The sequence below is a fragment of the Sebastes umbrosus genome, chromosome 10 (assembly GCF_015220745.1).
Source record: "Sebastes umbrosus isolate fSebUmb1 chromosome 10, fSebUmb1.pri, whole genome shotgun sequence".
NCBI classification, from domain to species: domain Eukaryota; kingdom Metazoa; phylum Chordata; class Actinopteri; order Perciformes; family Sebastidae; genus Sebastes; species Sebastes umbrosus.
In genome coordinates this window covers 12,630,484-12,646,489 of record NC_051278.1, presented here as the reverse complement: position 1 = coordinate 12,646,489, position 16,006 = coordinate 12,630,484, and the positions used below count along the sequence as shown (strand labels likewise).

Genomic DNA, 16,006 nt, shown 5'->3' with positions numbered 1-16,006 from the left:
CACAATTAAGGCTAGCAGGGAGCCCAGATTCAATCACATGCATCACTCCTGTCCAACAGAAACACACTGTTCCAAACCCGGGACACACTGATATCAGAAATCATGCCCAAAGCTACACCGCCTGATAACAAAAGCTTGGGGGAGCATGTGGCCAGACTGTGACCCCTGTAATTATTCATTACGCTGGGCCTGTAGATCTTCATCATGCCTCAGACTGCTCTAAAAAGAATTAGCATGTGAACAGGTCGCATGTGGTGATAGACTGATAGACATGATGGTTGTTGATGGCGTACATACCCTCGTAAAGTGTCCAGTGAGTGCAGACGTGTTGGTTTAGCTTTAGCGGTACTGTGCTCAGCTTCACCAGCCTGTGCTTCGTCCTGTAGAAACAATTATAGGGTAGACAAAATAATGTCACAACTTTGGCTTTCAAGTAACTAAACACAAGTTTGGCTCAAAATAGGTTGTCTGAAAAGTAGCAACATTTGTTAACTCACTGCATGTGACTACTGTATGTAGTATGTTGTTTCATTTCGTGACTGCAATTTGTCTTATTGCAGTTAAAGGCAGGGTCGGTGATCTTGAGAAACTAGCAAGAGTACACAAGATTTAAAAAAAATTATCCAATCAAAAAACTGAGCCCAGTGTTGCCAACTCTTTTCTAATGAAAGTAGCAAACAGCACTAGATCCAAAAGTCCCTAACCCCTAAATCTAGCAAGAAAGTTGCTAAGTCGGCAACACTGACAGTCCGTCTGTTCAGGCCTCCCTCCAAAGCCACTCCCACACAATTATCATTATGAACGTAAATATATCAAAAAGAAAGTAAACAACAAACATGTCTATTGTTACTCACAGCTGTCAAGAGCATTTCGTTTATTGATGGCTGTCAGGATGTAATGAGAATTTCAACTAATATAACAAAAATGTTTCTAAAATCTTTACCAACCCTACCTTTAATCTGTGTTTGCATTTGTTAGATTTTTCATTGACTATTCAGTTTAACGTATTAAAGCAATATTAACAGATTATTTGGTCTATAGGGTCCGATATTCACTCTACTTTTAGCTCGGTTTTGGTCTCCACCAACTCCCGAGAAAGATATTTGTCTCCTTAGCAGCTAAATGGTCTTTTATGTTCACTAGCTAGGTGCTAATTCTGCTTGTTTGTCTTTTGGTGCTGAGTAGGTAGCCTGCAGTGGGTATATTAGAGCTGCCTTCTTTAACTCAAATTAAACCTGCAGTAGGCATAAAGTTTTTAGCATCATTGGGCAAAAATTCAATAATAACCTTTCAGCATATTGTAATTTAAGTACTCTGAGAGATAACATGATATCATATTCTGTTGCTATAATGCCTATTTCTTGCTTCAAATGTTTTCAGAAAACATGACGCAGAAAACATGAGAAAGTTTGTGACCCGGCAACCGCCCACCAGCCTGAGCCAACTTTCTCATTTTACAGCTAAACAGTACACTACGAGATGTTTCTAAAAACATTTGAGGGGAGAAAAAGGTATTACAGTAACAGAATATTTAATCATATTTGATCAGCGCTGCCTAGTTTGACCGTTTGATTGTGGGTTTGCGAGTGATTGACAGCTGCTCAGAGACGGCAGGCTCCAGCTCGGCTCTGATTGGTTGTTTTCCTCAGGTCTGTGAAATCTTGCAGATGCCATTAGGAGCACCGGAGGACACAGAGGCACATGATTGTTTTATAAAAATAACTTTTTCTAATTATATTTGCTCCAAATATGATTAAACATCTACCCACTGCTGCTTTAAGGTTGATGAGAACAGATATACTACACCAAAACAATGAGCTGAAAGAAGCTAAAATGCGGTGCTGCGTGGAACTGCAGAGCCGGGTGATAATTCTCAGTAGGTTCGCCACTATGAGTGAACACTTTCACATTTCATGTAGTCATTTGATCCAGTGTTGATATAAAAATATTGATTAGTGCAGCTTTAAATAATTTAGGAGCCTACTTAGTTGCCTCATGTTGCTTTGAATGCTTACATATCAAAGTGCTGATTACAAGATGTCTTTTAATAGCTCACAAGTTCTGCTAATTGGCAGTAAGTTTGAAATGACCCTCTTCTGTAACAGTGATTGATTATGATTGTTATAATTAATGTTCTTTCTCCTGAAGTGGTCACATCATTTTGTGTATCCTTCACACTTAAACTTTTAAATAAAAAAAAGTGGAGAGGTTGAGGACACATTTAGAAATACATGAAATGGCTACACTATCATATACTTGTAGCACAAAAATATATACATGTAATTCAAAGTTGTTTGTAGATTTTACGTAACTTGAATTGTTCTGAGATGTAAAAATGTTGACAAAGCCAAAACTCCAAATTGTCACATGGGTCAGAACTCCTCAAAATGATGTTGGCCATGTTTCTACCCTGGGTCATCCTCTGTGCTGTGTGTCGGCGCCTTCTTCTCCCTCCCCTTGTGAAGGAAGCATTGAGATGACTCTGGCCTGTTGCCCTCTCAGTTGGATTAGCCTGACTCGCTGGCCTCCATGCAGCAGTTTAAAGAGCCAGAGCAGGAAGACACCAGCACTAATATGTTATGATGGATCTGCATGCCATCCAGACAGCATATGGAAAACAGAGACATCTTCCTCGGAAGAATGAGAGGAGCCATTCATGCTCACCAAAATTACACAGCAGCTCTTGCCATCAAGCAAGATGATTGGACGGATACGACGCTCTATCTCTTCCATGTAAGTCTGCTATACAATTGGCTCTGCTAACATTTGTATCAATCATTCCATTAGTGTCTCCCAAACGTCCTGATGACTGGAGTCTCTGAGCAATTTTGGTATGCATCTCAGGCTGCCTAGTTGGCCAATACAAATAATGCAATGTTACTGTTGGATTAAGGCAGTTTTAATGTTTGATTATAAAGAAAGTCAATACTTTTCTGCAGTGATGAAATAAAGGTGGGGCAGTTGCTTTTTATAGGGTTCTTCTGAACGCTTCAAATTCTGGGAAAATACAGGAGTTAAGGGAGCAAACGACGATATAAAAAATATATTTTTTTAAAAGTTTCCATACATTTTTCTCGTATGCACATTACCATTACTTAAATTGTGATTATAATGGTTCTTATTGTCATGTTTAGCATCTCAAAATTGTCAGACTCAAGTCACAAATTTCATGACTTTAGACTCAACTTGACAAAATAAAAAAAGATTCGACTTGGACTTTAATACCAGTGACTTGTGACTTCACTTGGACTTGAGCCTTTTGACTCGAAAATAATGTGATACCTTCTCCTAAGACCAAAGTTTAACAATGTTATAAGTGTGTGTGTGCACGAAGACTGTGAACTGCCCGGTACCGGAGGTAACTCTGACAGCGTCAGAGATGTTGAGTTTATTTACTTTTTGAGAGGTCCTTCATTGATTTGTTTGGGAAGAGGATTTACTCGTGGGGAAATAACTGAACTGAACAAACTGACTTTTTATCTTTTTTTGTTTATAGCTCGTCCCCGAAAAGTTTTTTTTTTTTTTTTTTAACTCTGGAGTCTGTATTTTTTGGTGAACATCATTGGAACTTGCATTTGATTATCTTACACTTAATTCCCCAGATCCACTTAGTTTCAATCAATTCAACAGCATCCAATCACGTTACAGGAGAAATCCAGGAAGACCTAACGTTACGTTACTGAGAGCCTGTTGGCGCCAGTTACTGTTGTTAAAATGGCATTACATTTGGTGAAGAGTACGTTATGACTTAGAGCTTGAAACTCAAAGTTTAAGACTTAGGACTTGTCAGACTTGACTTGAGCGCAAAGACTTGAGACTTACTTGTGACTTGCAAAACAATGACTTGGTCCCACCTCTGTTTGATACTAATGAGACTGCCACTGGAGCACTCATTTCTTTTGATTGGTTTATGATCGATCTAAAACTAATCAATCAAATCACTCATCTGTGTCCTCTCATTGCATTTATTAAGATATTAATCTAATGCACTCATTAGAAGCAGCATTTTACTTACATTATCCACGGAGTACTGCGGGCCTTGGCAGCAAAGGGTCTTAATAAATGTTGATGTACAGCGCCTCCTGTAAATGGGACAACAAGATTGAGCTGCCTTGTTCTGATGGAGGAGTAATCAGTGCAGGATGGTATTTTCATTGTGGATGATGTAAAAAACATATGGCTACCTGTAGATGGAGGGCGCCACAACGCATAAGAGAGCGATTACGGCCAGTAAGAGAGCTGCCACCACAAGAGCTGGAAAATAAGAAAAGCATGGACATTGTGTAATCAGATTGCACCACCTTACATCACAGTCTTTCTGTCTGGAAGTCCGTGTCAGGAGCTTTATGCTGTACATCTCTATCAGAATAGGATCTGACTGGGGATAAAAGGCCTGATTAGCAGTCCAAACTGTCTGCTTTACTCGCCTCTGGACTCCCTTGTGGCTCTCTGTCAGTCAACCAGTGTCAAAGGGGATCCCTCAAGTGACAAATAAGGACCTAATGGAAAACTCTTGGTCGATCCAACTGGGTAATCTAACCCTGCAGGCGTACGAAAAGGAAAATGTAAGGCTACACTGGAACAAGGACAAAAAAACAAAGACAGAAAAGAGCTGGTCAGCCAGAGGGCATCATAGAAAGGAGTGAGGTCAAGATGAGGACACAAATACTGCAGCTGAGATGTCTTTTATTTGCTAAAGAAATAATGAAATATACCCAGATCATAGATCAAAGATTGCTCATGTTCATGTTCCTGTACCTGTATCGCTGTATCAGACTTAAATGATGCTAAATGCCACTTAACTCGATTTTTACAAAAACAAAAATCCAAGTTTGCTACATTATTCTTCACCCGTCAGCAACAGCAGCACTGAATAACAAGTGAGACATTTTACAGCTGTGCTACTGATTATAAACCTATAACACATAGGCTCAGGAGATATCAGTCTTCTTACGTCAAAGCACAGGAAATAAAGAGGGCAGTACGCGCCGTGTTTGTCTTCAGTGGAAAAACAAACAAAATAGAAGCCATTTTTTAAACCTGAGCTTGAATCCACACTATGACATCCACTCTGAACAAAGAGTGGTCACTTAATCGCCTCGGAAAAGTCATGGCATCTCTGCTGCCCACTCATAAAAACGCCATAAAGCTCTCAGCACATGAAACAACACCAGATCTCTGCAACAGCCATGCTCTGCTCGCTCTATTAGTTATTGTCAGAATAAATAGAAAATGAATGGATGCATTTCAAAACAACTAGATTAAGTTCAGTTCATCGATACGTCTGCTAGAATCGAACAAAACACTTGATAGCAGTCAATATTCTGGATTTCTTTGGGAGAATTAAGACCTTAGCAGGTGACTTGCGGTTCGTAGTACAGCGCAGAATACAGTACTAACACGATTAAAGGCTGGATCTGATTGTAGCTGCATAGAAATATACCGCACCCGTCGAATGACCTCACAAAGACCAACGATCAATCTGAGACGCTGAAGTAAACTTTGAAATTCCCTAGCAGGGCAACTCTAACCTGTCTCGAGCTGCTGACCAGACCATTACTTAAGCTGAGCAAGTCCTATGGGGAGTTTGTATAATCACTGGTCTGCGGAGCTAATGGAAGCTCATCATACTGTGAGGGGTGCCGTCACGCTGACCATATATCTGCTTGGATAATGGCTACTTGGCCTTAAAAGTCTGATCTACAACATAATCTGCAATATTGTTAAGTAGAGTGTACATTATGGAGAGAGACGCTTTCAAAATCCCATTACGCCCTAATCCTTCCACACTCCCTAATGTATTACCCACAATGCTCCACGCGCGGAGCCAGGCCTTCAAAACAAACAGAAAAGCTTTTCTTTTATCCCTTTTCAAGAAAGCATGTCTTATCTGATCAATACACATCATGTCCCAGGAGATGGATGAGTATTACTGCTCAGTAGATGTGGACAGGCCGAATGATTCCCCTCTTTGCTGACTCAATTAAGCAGAGAGTGGATCAAAGGCTTGGTCTGAGCGTGGACCCAGGTTCCTTTACTGTCGCTGTGTCCCACCAAAGCAATCACGTTCACTCTCAGTTATTCAAAACTGCGCGGCTGATTACTGAATGTCATCATCCTGTGTTCTTCATCAGTGTTGTGCACTTACGCAGGTATGCGTTGTTTGGTCTTTTATCGACGGCGGCAGTGCAGCTGGGGTTACTGGCGGCCTCGGACATCTGGATCCAAACAGAGTAATGACCTCCTTCTCTATACGTCTGACTCCACCTGCATCCAAAAACAGTGAAATATTGAGACACGCTTCCCTTAAAAGCACATGAAACCACAGGCTGTTTTTATTGGATCCCCTTTCAAAATATATTTCCTCAGAAGCATATATCAAATTACTTTTTTCATCCACTTTTCCTCTTGACCTGACTTTAAGAAAATGGTCTCCTTCTGGTGAGACCATTTTACAACGCCTATGAAGCTCAGGAGCACCACCTAGTGTCTGCAGACTTAAAGTGCATCCCTCTGTCCTCTCGTCATCTCCAGTTTCAGGTCCCAAAAACATGCATTACACGCTCATATTGATCCACTGTTGGGATGACATACTAGCTATCACTTGGAGTGTTTTTTCAAAGGGGAAAAGGAAATCAATAGCAGCACAGTCTGGTTAGAGACCTCAGCATTGATCTAGGAGGCCCAAGACCGGACCTCTGAGAGGGCAAGAAAAAGCACCAGAGGCTTGTCATGTGGCAACCGAAGCTCTGGCCCCGTGTTTACAGGTGACCCCCAAATGGAAAACTCTGCCCTGGTGTCTTGTCAGTCCTGATTGTTTATAAATATGCCGCATGTCTCCTCCAATTAACTTCCCCGCTGAGGTTTCCACAGGACGTGCAGCTTTAATGAGCCCTTTTCATCAATATTGGAATGTCAGGTCTTATTAACCCCAAAAAGGCTCCTGATCAATACCCGGGGAGGTAGTTTAAGGGAGGGCATCACTCAGGTCCACAAAGCAGGTCAGGATTACTCCCCCAGCCCTGTAAATAATCTCACAGACTGCTGATGCCACCACACTATATCATGGCTGGAAACAAGAGCGATACACTCCCACAGGCAGTTAATATGAGTAACCAGGAAACAAATCAGCATTTTAACCTCTTTGGATTGTAGGTGGTTTGATGTTATTGATGCTTTGTTAAAATGTTCAAACTTGTTACCCGCAAAGAGTTGCATTCCTGGTCAGTTCCACTCGCAGAGTCAGAGTGAATTTAGTGCTGATCACCGCAGATGCATTGTTGTTGATGGGCTTCACAGTGACCAAATGCTGCGGCACACACTGAGAAGTAAAAACAGGGCATGTAAAACCATCAGAAAGTCTGTAGCCTGGAGCGATCTGATGGGGTCACGATTAAAGGTGTAAGGATTCAATGATTAAAAGGTTTATTTGTCAGATGCACAGCTAATATGTGCAGTGAAATGCAATGTGCTCTTAATGGTGTGCTAAGACTAGTGTGAAAAACATTGGATTACAAAAAATAAATAAAAAGGAAAGAAATTAAGAAATAAAATAGCCAAATAGCACAAATAGCCAATGTTCAGGGCAGTGCAAAGGATTCACTGAAGACAGTGTGCCTGTCAATATAAGAGAGAAAAATATACACATTTCTCTTATGCAAAATTGGGTTTATTTCTCTGACTATCCTACAATTTTAGCGTTTGCTTGTGAAATACAGGTTTTCCTTTCCACAGGTCTCTAAACATAATTCAATTGAAACACAACCTAAAAAGGAAAAATGGCTCTTTAGTACAACTGATAAAAGCGAATGTGCACAGTAAGACCATAACTTGTGACGATGGTTTGTAAGTAGATATTAATTTGTTTTTTAAAAAAATAGGAATTACTGGTATAGAGGTTAGAAAAGCAGGCATTGTTCAAAATGACATACAAAAATGCAGATAAATAGATTTAAAGATCTTAAAATCTGAGGAATTACACCTGATGGTGACATCAGGTGTATCTCAACTTCAGATTTTTAACAGACAGACTACATTACACACTGAGGATGTGGGGTTTGAAAGACATGAGCAGTTAATAGGCAGGGGAGGTCTAATGAAAGATGCTATTGTGTTGCTGTATCGATAATGTAAGAGCCAGTGTTTTTTAAGCTTGACTCATGCTAGAGACTAATGTCAATAGAGCTGCAATGATTAACTGATTACCAAAATAGCTGGCGATTCATTTAATAGTTGACAACTAATCGATTAATCGGTTTGAGTCATTTTTTAAGAAAAAAAAAGTAAAAATTCTCTGATTGCAGCTTCTTAAATGTGAATATTTTTTGGTTTCTTTACTCCTCTATGACAGTAAACTGAATATCTTTTGAGTTGTGGACAAGACATTTGAGGACGTCATCTTGGGCTTTTGGAAACATTGATCGACATTTTTCACCGTTTTATAGACCAAACAATTAATCAATTAATTGAGAAAATAATCTACAGATTAATCGACAATGAAAATAATCGTTAGTTGCAGCCCTAAATGTCACGATATCCAAAATTTAGTGCATTTTATTTTATTTTTTAATCATTTTTGTGAGTTCCCCAACTTCAGGAGGGTCCAATGCTAAAACACTGGAGTACCTGTTTAACCTTTCTAGTGCCTGGAAAGATCTGTGTGAGAAAAACATGAATGCATCACTATGAACCTCTCAAAATTGACAATGGGAGAACTTGAGTAATTTTTCTAACTATCTTGGACAACCTGGACAAACAGACAGATGTTGGGAAGATAATAGATATTCCTTACCTTGTAGCAGTAATCTGACGTGTAGAAGACCTGCACTTCTTCTGTCAGCTGGTTATGAAATGTTAACATAGCCTGGTCCATTTTCAGAGTGGGCCCTGCATAGATTCAAAGCAGCACTGATTTATGATGTACACAACGCTTTTTGTACATCATAAATATAAGATAGCAGAAGAGTGTATCAGATCAGTATCATTATCAAGATCATAACACTGGCTCAATACTATTGACTGAGTAAATTCTCATAATAGTGACAGGTCCATTTGTCATAATTAATGTTAACCTTGATTACAGAGGCCAAACATTGATTGTCACAAGAAGCTACAAATTCCTCTTTGGATTGCCATAAAGTGATTGCTCTTTGGTAGAGTGTCAAATTGTCACTACAGGAACACTTTTGATTGTTTAAGACTGAACACAATCCACATCTACTAATGAATCCTAGAAGACTCACCTGATTTCAAGTGCCCTCCATAGCTGCTGGTTACAAGGATTAACAAAGTTAGACTTGCTTGTAGCGGTCTCTGGTGCTCCATGTTGCTACTTGAAAACAGCCACTTCCACTGCTCATCTTTATAACACTCACACCAATATAAAAAGCGGTCAAAGGTCAGCATGCATGCGTGGTTGGTGGTTCCTTTAAACTGGTTTGCAGTGCATATGTTTGGAATCACGTTTGGGGTTAAATAAGTCTGCTATTTTGTTGTAGAAATGATGAGTAATATAAGAATTAATGATGAAAACAGACACTTCACCAGTTTAAAAAGCGTATATGAGTAAGTGTGTGTATTAATGTAGAAATCAGAGGGATAAGCTCCATTTCCAAACACAATTTATACAACCATTTGACTCCAATCTAATGGTTTTGTTCTTAAATCGTAACCTTCCTTTCTAACCAAAACACTGAAAGCACCATTCTCATTTCCCCAACCAGCCGACTGTTAAACGTTGATCACTTGTCACATCCTCTCCCTCTCCTCATTTCATTAACCAGTTCATTTCCCCTGAGCGCCCTGCCGTGACAGATGAGTTCACCGGGGCAATCTCGCAGGAGCAGCTCATTAACCTTTGACATGAACTCCAGCCAGCTTTAGAGCAGCGCTTGCATTAAAATCTGAAGCCCTGTTGAACAGAGACATAGTGTGCTTTTATTCTGAAGTTCATGTTTTAATATGTGCATATACAATATAGAATAGATAATTAAAGAGGGTAAAAGGGGGGAAATGTCATTGCTGCTACAATAGCTGGCCTCACGCATGCCTTTGTGCAACAGATGACAGTTTATGATTAAACCCATGTTGACATGTGGCTGAGTAGCCTATCAGTAGTGAGGATTTCTGCTCAGGCTTCTGCAGAGACAGCTAAGCACTGCAGGACCTCCCACTGGCTACCACAGCAGATCTGTGCAACAGGAACCTGGAGCTGAAAACATTCTGCAAACATGGTGAGTACACAACCTCCCTACGGTGTGTGTTCAGCCTCACACAGGGCTGCTCACCGCCTCACACACTTAGTCACTCTCTCACAGTCTAAAACTTCACTACATAATGTTTTATAGCTCTGACAGATGCAGATACATCTGATACAAAACTTTAATATGTGCCCCTTTAATTCTGCAGAAATAAGACTGACATAAGCTCATTTTCCTGTGTCTTTGTGTAAGCATTAATCCACCTCATGTGATGAATAGACAAGGTTTAAGCCAGTGGGTATTGTCTGTGTGCTGTCCATTCGCTCTGCTGATAGAGCAGATTAGAGGGTTGCTATGATACCTGTTGATGTCATTGCCCTGCTTCAGGCTGTGATCGTGACATCTGTTTGCTCTGGCTTATAAGCATGACCGCTCATCTGTGGACAAAGCCTTTCAAAAGTCCCTTTCTTGATTGTGCAATAAAATCTATTTGGGGAAATGTTGTGAAATGTTGACAGTGGCGTTTAGATTTGGAGACAGGGTCATGACGGCTGATTTAAAACAAGCATAAGTAACTTTAAATCCATGTGACCCTGCATCATGTGTCAAGATTAGGAACTCAGTGACCAAAAAGAGTGCACCCACCCCCTCCCACCAACACATACCTTTGAACCAGCTAGACTTTTAAACCTGGAATGCAGCCTCTCATTGTTTCCAGATGGGATCCTGTGCAACCAATCACAGATAGTGTTAGTGAAACTGCCCCTCTCAGATCTGCTGTACTGTTGCCTCTGCTCTTTCCTACCAGGCTGGTAAAATACAGAGTCTGACCGAGGCGGAGAGGAACCACCTACTCCCCCTGCTGCGCAACGCTCAGTGGGTGGAGGTTGTGGGACGGGATGCCATTTATAAAGAGTTCATTTTTAAAGACTTCAATCAGGTATCTAATATATCATAGTTGAATGCACAACTCACAAAATCCACATAACTAGCAACTACTGTACATTATCTATATACATGACTGCATGATTTCTTTACCTTTCAGGCTTTTGGTTTCATGTCCCGAGTGGCTTTACAAGCAGAGAAGATGGACCATCATCCTGAGTGGTTCAATGTCTATAATAAGGTATAAAAGACTAATTATGACACATTCAAATGAGATTACAGCCCTTAGGGTGGGTGGATGTTTTGGTAATCGGTAAATGGTCCTGATTGACTGAGCTCAATATTGTGACCATGTACAAAAGCTTAAAATCTATTAGACTTTTAAAGGTCCCATATTGTAAAAAGTGAGATTTGTATGTCTTTTATATTATAAAGCAGGTTTAAGTGCTATATAAATACTGTTAAACTATCAAAACACTCAATATATGGAGAAGCACACACAGCCAGTATTCAGAAATTGTGCGTTTGAAACAAGCCGGATTTCTGTCCATTTGTGATGTCACAAATACACAATATTTGGACCATTACACGGTTTTAAACATAAACATTCTAAATGTGTCCCAGTTTATTTCCTGTTGCAGTGTATGTGAATAACATCAGCTGACAGGAAGTAAACATGGATCCAAGCTGTTGCCTAGCAATGCAATTCCGTTGAAATGCGCTAAAACGGAGCGTTTCAGACAGAGGGTAAATACAGGCATATTCAGGCAGACTGTATGAGGAAAATAAATGTTTTTTTTAACATTACAGTATGTAAACATGTTCTAGTAGAAACACAAAATATAAGTATGAACCTGAAAATGAGCACGATATGGACCTTTAACCAATGTCAGAATCAGATTGATTTTGCCAAGTATTTGTACAAGGAATTTGACTCTGGTTTTATGCAGCTCTCTCAATGTACTTATATATAGATAGAAAAAACAAGGACAACAAAGCTGACAAATAAAGGTGAGGAATAGACAGCTGTTATGTACACAAGTAGTGAAAAAATAAGTGTATATATAAATATATATATAAAAAGCACCAATGACCAACAATAAAATAAGAATAAAATAATAAAATAAAATGTCTATATACAAGTCAAGTGTTCTGGAAGCTGTAAACAACACAAATAGTGCAAAGAAATAAATACTGAATGGATATACATGGGCTGGATTATTATGTACAGTATGTAAAAATGTCTATATACTGCATGTACAATGAGTAGGATCTACATTGTACTGTTAATGCTTTCATGTTCGCAACATAAAGTAAAGTGATTAGTGTTGATGTTTACAGCCTGTTGCTGCCCCCCAGTGGCCAAAAAAGAAAATAAATTATGCTCATTAAAGGTCCCATATCGTGCTCATTTTCAGGTTCATACTTGTATTTTGTGTTTCTACTAGAACATGTTTACATGCTGTAATGTTAAAAAAACCCTTTATTTTCCTCATACTGTCAGCCTGAATATGCCTGTATTTACTCTCTGTCTGAAACGCTCCTCTTTAGCACATTTCAACGGAATTGCAACGGAATTGCAACGGAATTGCGTTGCTAGGCAATAGTTTGGGTCCATGTTTACTTCCTGTCAGCTGATGTTATTAACATACACTGCAACCAGAAATAAACTGGGACACATTTAGAATGTTTACATTTAAAACCGTGTAATGGTCTAAATATCGTATATTTGTGACATCACAAATGGACAGAAATCCGGCTTGTTTCAAATGCACAATTTCTGAATACAGGCTGTGTGTATTTCTCTGTATATTCAGTGTTTTGATAGTTTAACGGTATTTATACAGCACTTAAACCAGCTTTATACTATAAAACACCTGAAAATCTCACTTTTTACAATATTGGACCTTTTAAATATAAGATTTCAGAAAACTTGTGATACAAAAAAATTGTGATAACTAGGCTATTAGTTATTTTTACCCAAATCCCCTGAAGTGTCTTTCAAAATGTATCTTTAATACATATCTTTAAAATGATTTTTTTTTTCTCATACTCTGACCCAGAAATCTCCATTTCAGTAGCACTTACATACACCAAACTTTCTAGTTTATATTCTGAAGTTTTTTACAGAGGGGTTTGTTTATATGTAATTAATAGTCTGAGTTTTTTTATATGCCGTTATATTCCTAAAAACATGGCGAAAATTGATTTATGGCTGTTGAGAAATTTTTCTGATTGTGATACAAAGTGATTCCCCTCTGTAAAGCCTTGTCAACAAAATGAAACAAGAATTTTGAACCTGGTTTTATCCAATGTTTAGATTTATGCTCTGGGAAAGAATGCATATTAGCACATATTTAATAAGATAATACATCATTCGCATATTTAAACATACATTTGCCATAGATATTTCATTTTATTTAATCTTTTCTGGCTTTACTGGAAGGCAAGAGTGGAACGTTGGCTGGTTTGAGGCTTTCTGATTAAAGCACCAGCTTTTGTCTAAAGCAAACACACAGTTACTTGAGAACAATGAGCCTTTTCTAGTCATATGATGAGTTCCCTGCTCCATTTTCATTTGTTCCCCCAGGTCCAGATCACTCTCAGCACACATGAGTGTGGGGGGCTGTCCCAGCGAGACATCACGTTGGCCACCTTCATTGACCAGGCATCCCTGATGTGAGCAACACACATTATCAGTCATTTCAACAGTGGAAATGGAAGTCACAGCTCTTCATTTATTCATTCCACTGAGAAATCTCTGAGGACGTGACCTGCAAATCCAAAGAATATGAACCAATTACATACGTTCAATGAATTGTGAAAAAAGCTGTAGCTGCAAAAGGGTCTAATGTGTTTTAAAAAAGATGTTGTCGGTGTTGCACTTGTTGAATAAATGAGATTAATAGCCAACGGTAGATGGTAAAATATTGTTTACACATTTAAGTCTTTAAGTAATTTCTCAGCAACCATTCCAGTTATTATACAGATAACATTCGCAATGTGTCCCTCTGTCACAACCAGTGTCTTATGTGCCAATAATTGTTAATAAATGTTTTATTTCTCTGTTAAACTGTTTTTGTCATAACTAAAAAAAAAATGACCAAAAAACAATCTTATCAGATTGAATGCATTTTATTGAAAACATAACACACCATCTGCTGTGTGACTGTGTTAACTGCTCAGAGTGGGTTAATAACAGTATTTACTATCAATGGATCATGTGCAAGAAGAAACCAGCAGGTGCTTCCTAACTCAAAATAAATCTGCTACACAAGGATGCACGCTGACATGGACACACGTCTTTTAAACCTTGTACATTCAGATCTTCACACAAAGACATATAGTGTACACGGGTGGACAAAAGACTGCACAATATAATGCATTCCAAAAAAACAAAGTACAAGAGTTGTCGAGGCTCCTGACATCTACAAAATTCAACATTTTAAGACTGATATAAGGTTGTTAGCATTTGATTGCATTATATTTGAAGGTGTTTGTCCACCCCTAAGACTTATAGATGTCGCAGTTATGAAGCCAAATCCCTGAGGATGACGTCATGAGTTCAAACCTCTGAAGGCACAGAGGTGATTATTGCTACATAATGTCACCAGACGGCTTGGACAATTTAGATGTTCTCTGCAGACCTCTAATGAATCCGTTACAGTTTGTAGTCACTTAATGCTTAAAGAGGAATTTGCATGAACATTTTTTGATTCAAAAGAGATTTCTAGGCCATTTAATCGTCACAAGATATTTCTCCAAAGCAAAACAGGATGAGTATTTTTGCATGGGCATGGCTTTCCACACCCTGTCACTGGGCACAGTATTGAAAGATGGATGGACACATGATGATGGTATAGTTAGTGGGGATGTTATGTCCTGTTAGTCAACTGCCTAACAGACTAAAAAAAATCCCCGCTCATGTAAGAAGAACCTAAATACATTCATGTCTAATCTCTTTAAAACTGCTCAGTATGTAAAAACAATAGATGAAAACACAAAACGCTCACAAATTAAAGTGATTAATAAACACCCAGTGGTCACACAAACGGTTAAATTACACTAACAAGGCCGATACGATGTCATTCAACATTATGCTTCTATAATGACTTAAACATCTATAGTAGAGCATTCCCCTTCGTTTCACTTCATAAAAAGGAAAAGTTATTGCACAAACACGGAAATAATAATTTCATGGAAATACACAATTTCAACAAGCAATATTAGGAAAAGCACATAAAAGAGAAGAAGACAAGGTTGTTTTGGTGTTACAGAACCGATTAGTAAACGTGAATATATCCTGCTGAATGGATATTTCCCAAAATAAATCCACATATCAGACAGGGCAGAGAGTGGGTTTCTCCCAAAATAAAACCGTCAGTCTGTGGATGAAAAACCTCTATCACAGTGGATCTGCTTCCTTTTCAGTATATCTAAGAACACTTTGTCAACAGTTTGTCAAGTGGCCCTAACATTGTGAAGTTTATTATGTCAGAAATGGGAAACAGTTGCCCTGTTTGAATGTGTTTCAATGGATGAATAAATGACATTTGCATTGAGTAGAAGCTGAGGTAGATTGAATTAGGAGACACATGATTAAAACTAAGTGGTACACAGGTGACTAAATGCAGGCTGCAGAGGAAATATGATAATATACAGTAGACCAGGGTTGGAAACAGCCTTCAGTCCAGTCTGTTAAGAGATCATTGCTTTACTTTACAAGCCAGCTACTGTGTGGAAGTCCTTTTTCATTTCTGAAAAACACTTAAAATAACCAAAGTGGCTGATAAGTAGAGCTGCAACGATTAATCGATTAGTTGTTAGATTAATTCATTTTGATAACTGATTAATCGGTTTGAGTAATTTTTCAAGAAACAAAAGTAAAATTCCAGCTTCTTAAATGTGAATATTTTCTGGTT

The 16,006-nt window shown here is 38.8% G+C and overlaps 2 protein-coding genes across 2 annotated transcripts in view; one reads left to right on the top strand and one right to left on the bottom strand.

The window, feature by feature from the left end:
• si:dkey-192p21.6 (uncharacterized protein LOC565246 homolog) overlaps positions 1-10,816 on the bottom strand; it is a 31,354-nt gene extending 20,538 nt beyond the window's left edge. The window contains exons 1-7 of the mRNA XM_037781842.1: positions 9,243-10,816; positions 8,792-8,886; positions 7,203-7,321; positions 6,149-6,267; positions 4,185-4,254; positions 4,016-4,082; positions 298-380 (exon numbers count right to left, since the gene is read on the bottom strand). Of these exons, the coding sequence (XP_037637770.1) occupies positions 298-380; positions 4,016-4,082; positions 4,185-4,254; positions 6,149-6,267; positions 7,203-7,321; positions 8,792-8,886; positions 9,243-9,405 (716 nt within the window). The 5' untranslated portion in view covers positions 9,406-10,816. The remainder of the gene's footprint in view (positions 1-297; positions 381-4,015; positions 4,083-4,184; positions 4,255-6,148; positions 6,268-7,202; positions 7,322-8,791; positions 8,887-9,242) is intronic.
• On the top strand, positions 10,150-14,157 carry pcbd1 (pterin-4 alpha-carbinolamine dehydratase/dimerization cofactor of hepatocyte nuclear factor 1 alpha). Its single transcript, XM_037781843.1, has 4 exons — positions 10,150-10,232; positions 11,008-11,139; positions 11,245-11,325; positions 13,675-14,157. Exons 1-4 carry the CDS (start codon positions 10,230-10,232, stop codon positions 13,765-13,767), a joined length of 309 nt encoding a protein of 102 aa, XP_037637771.1. The 5' UTR covers positions 10,150-10,229; the 3' UTR covers positions 13,768-14,157.
• The last annotated feature ends 1,849 nt before the right edge of the window (positions 14,158-16,006 follow it).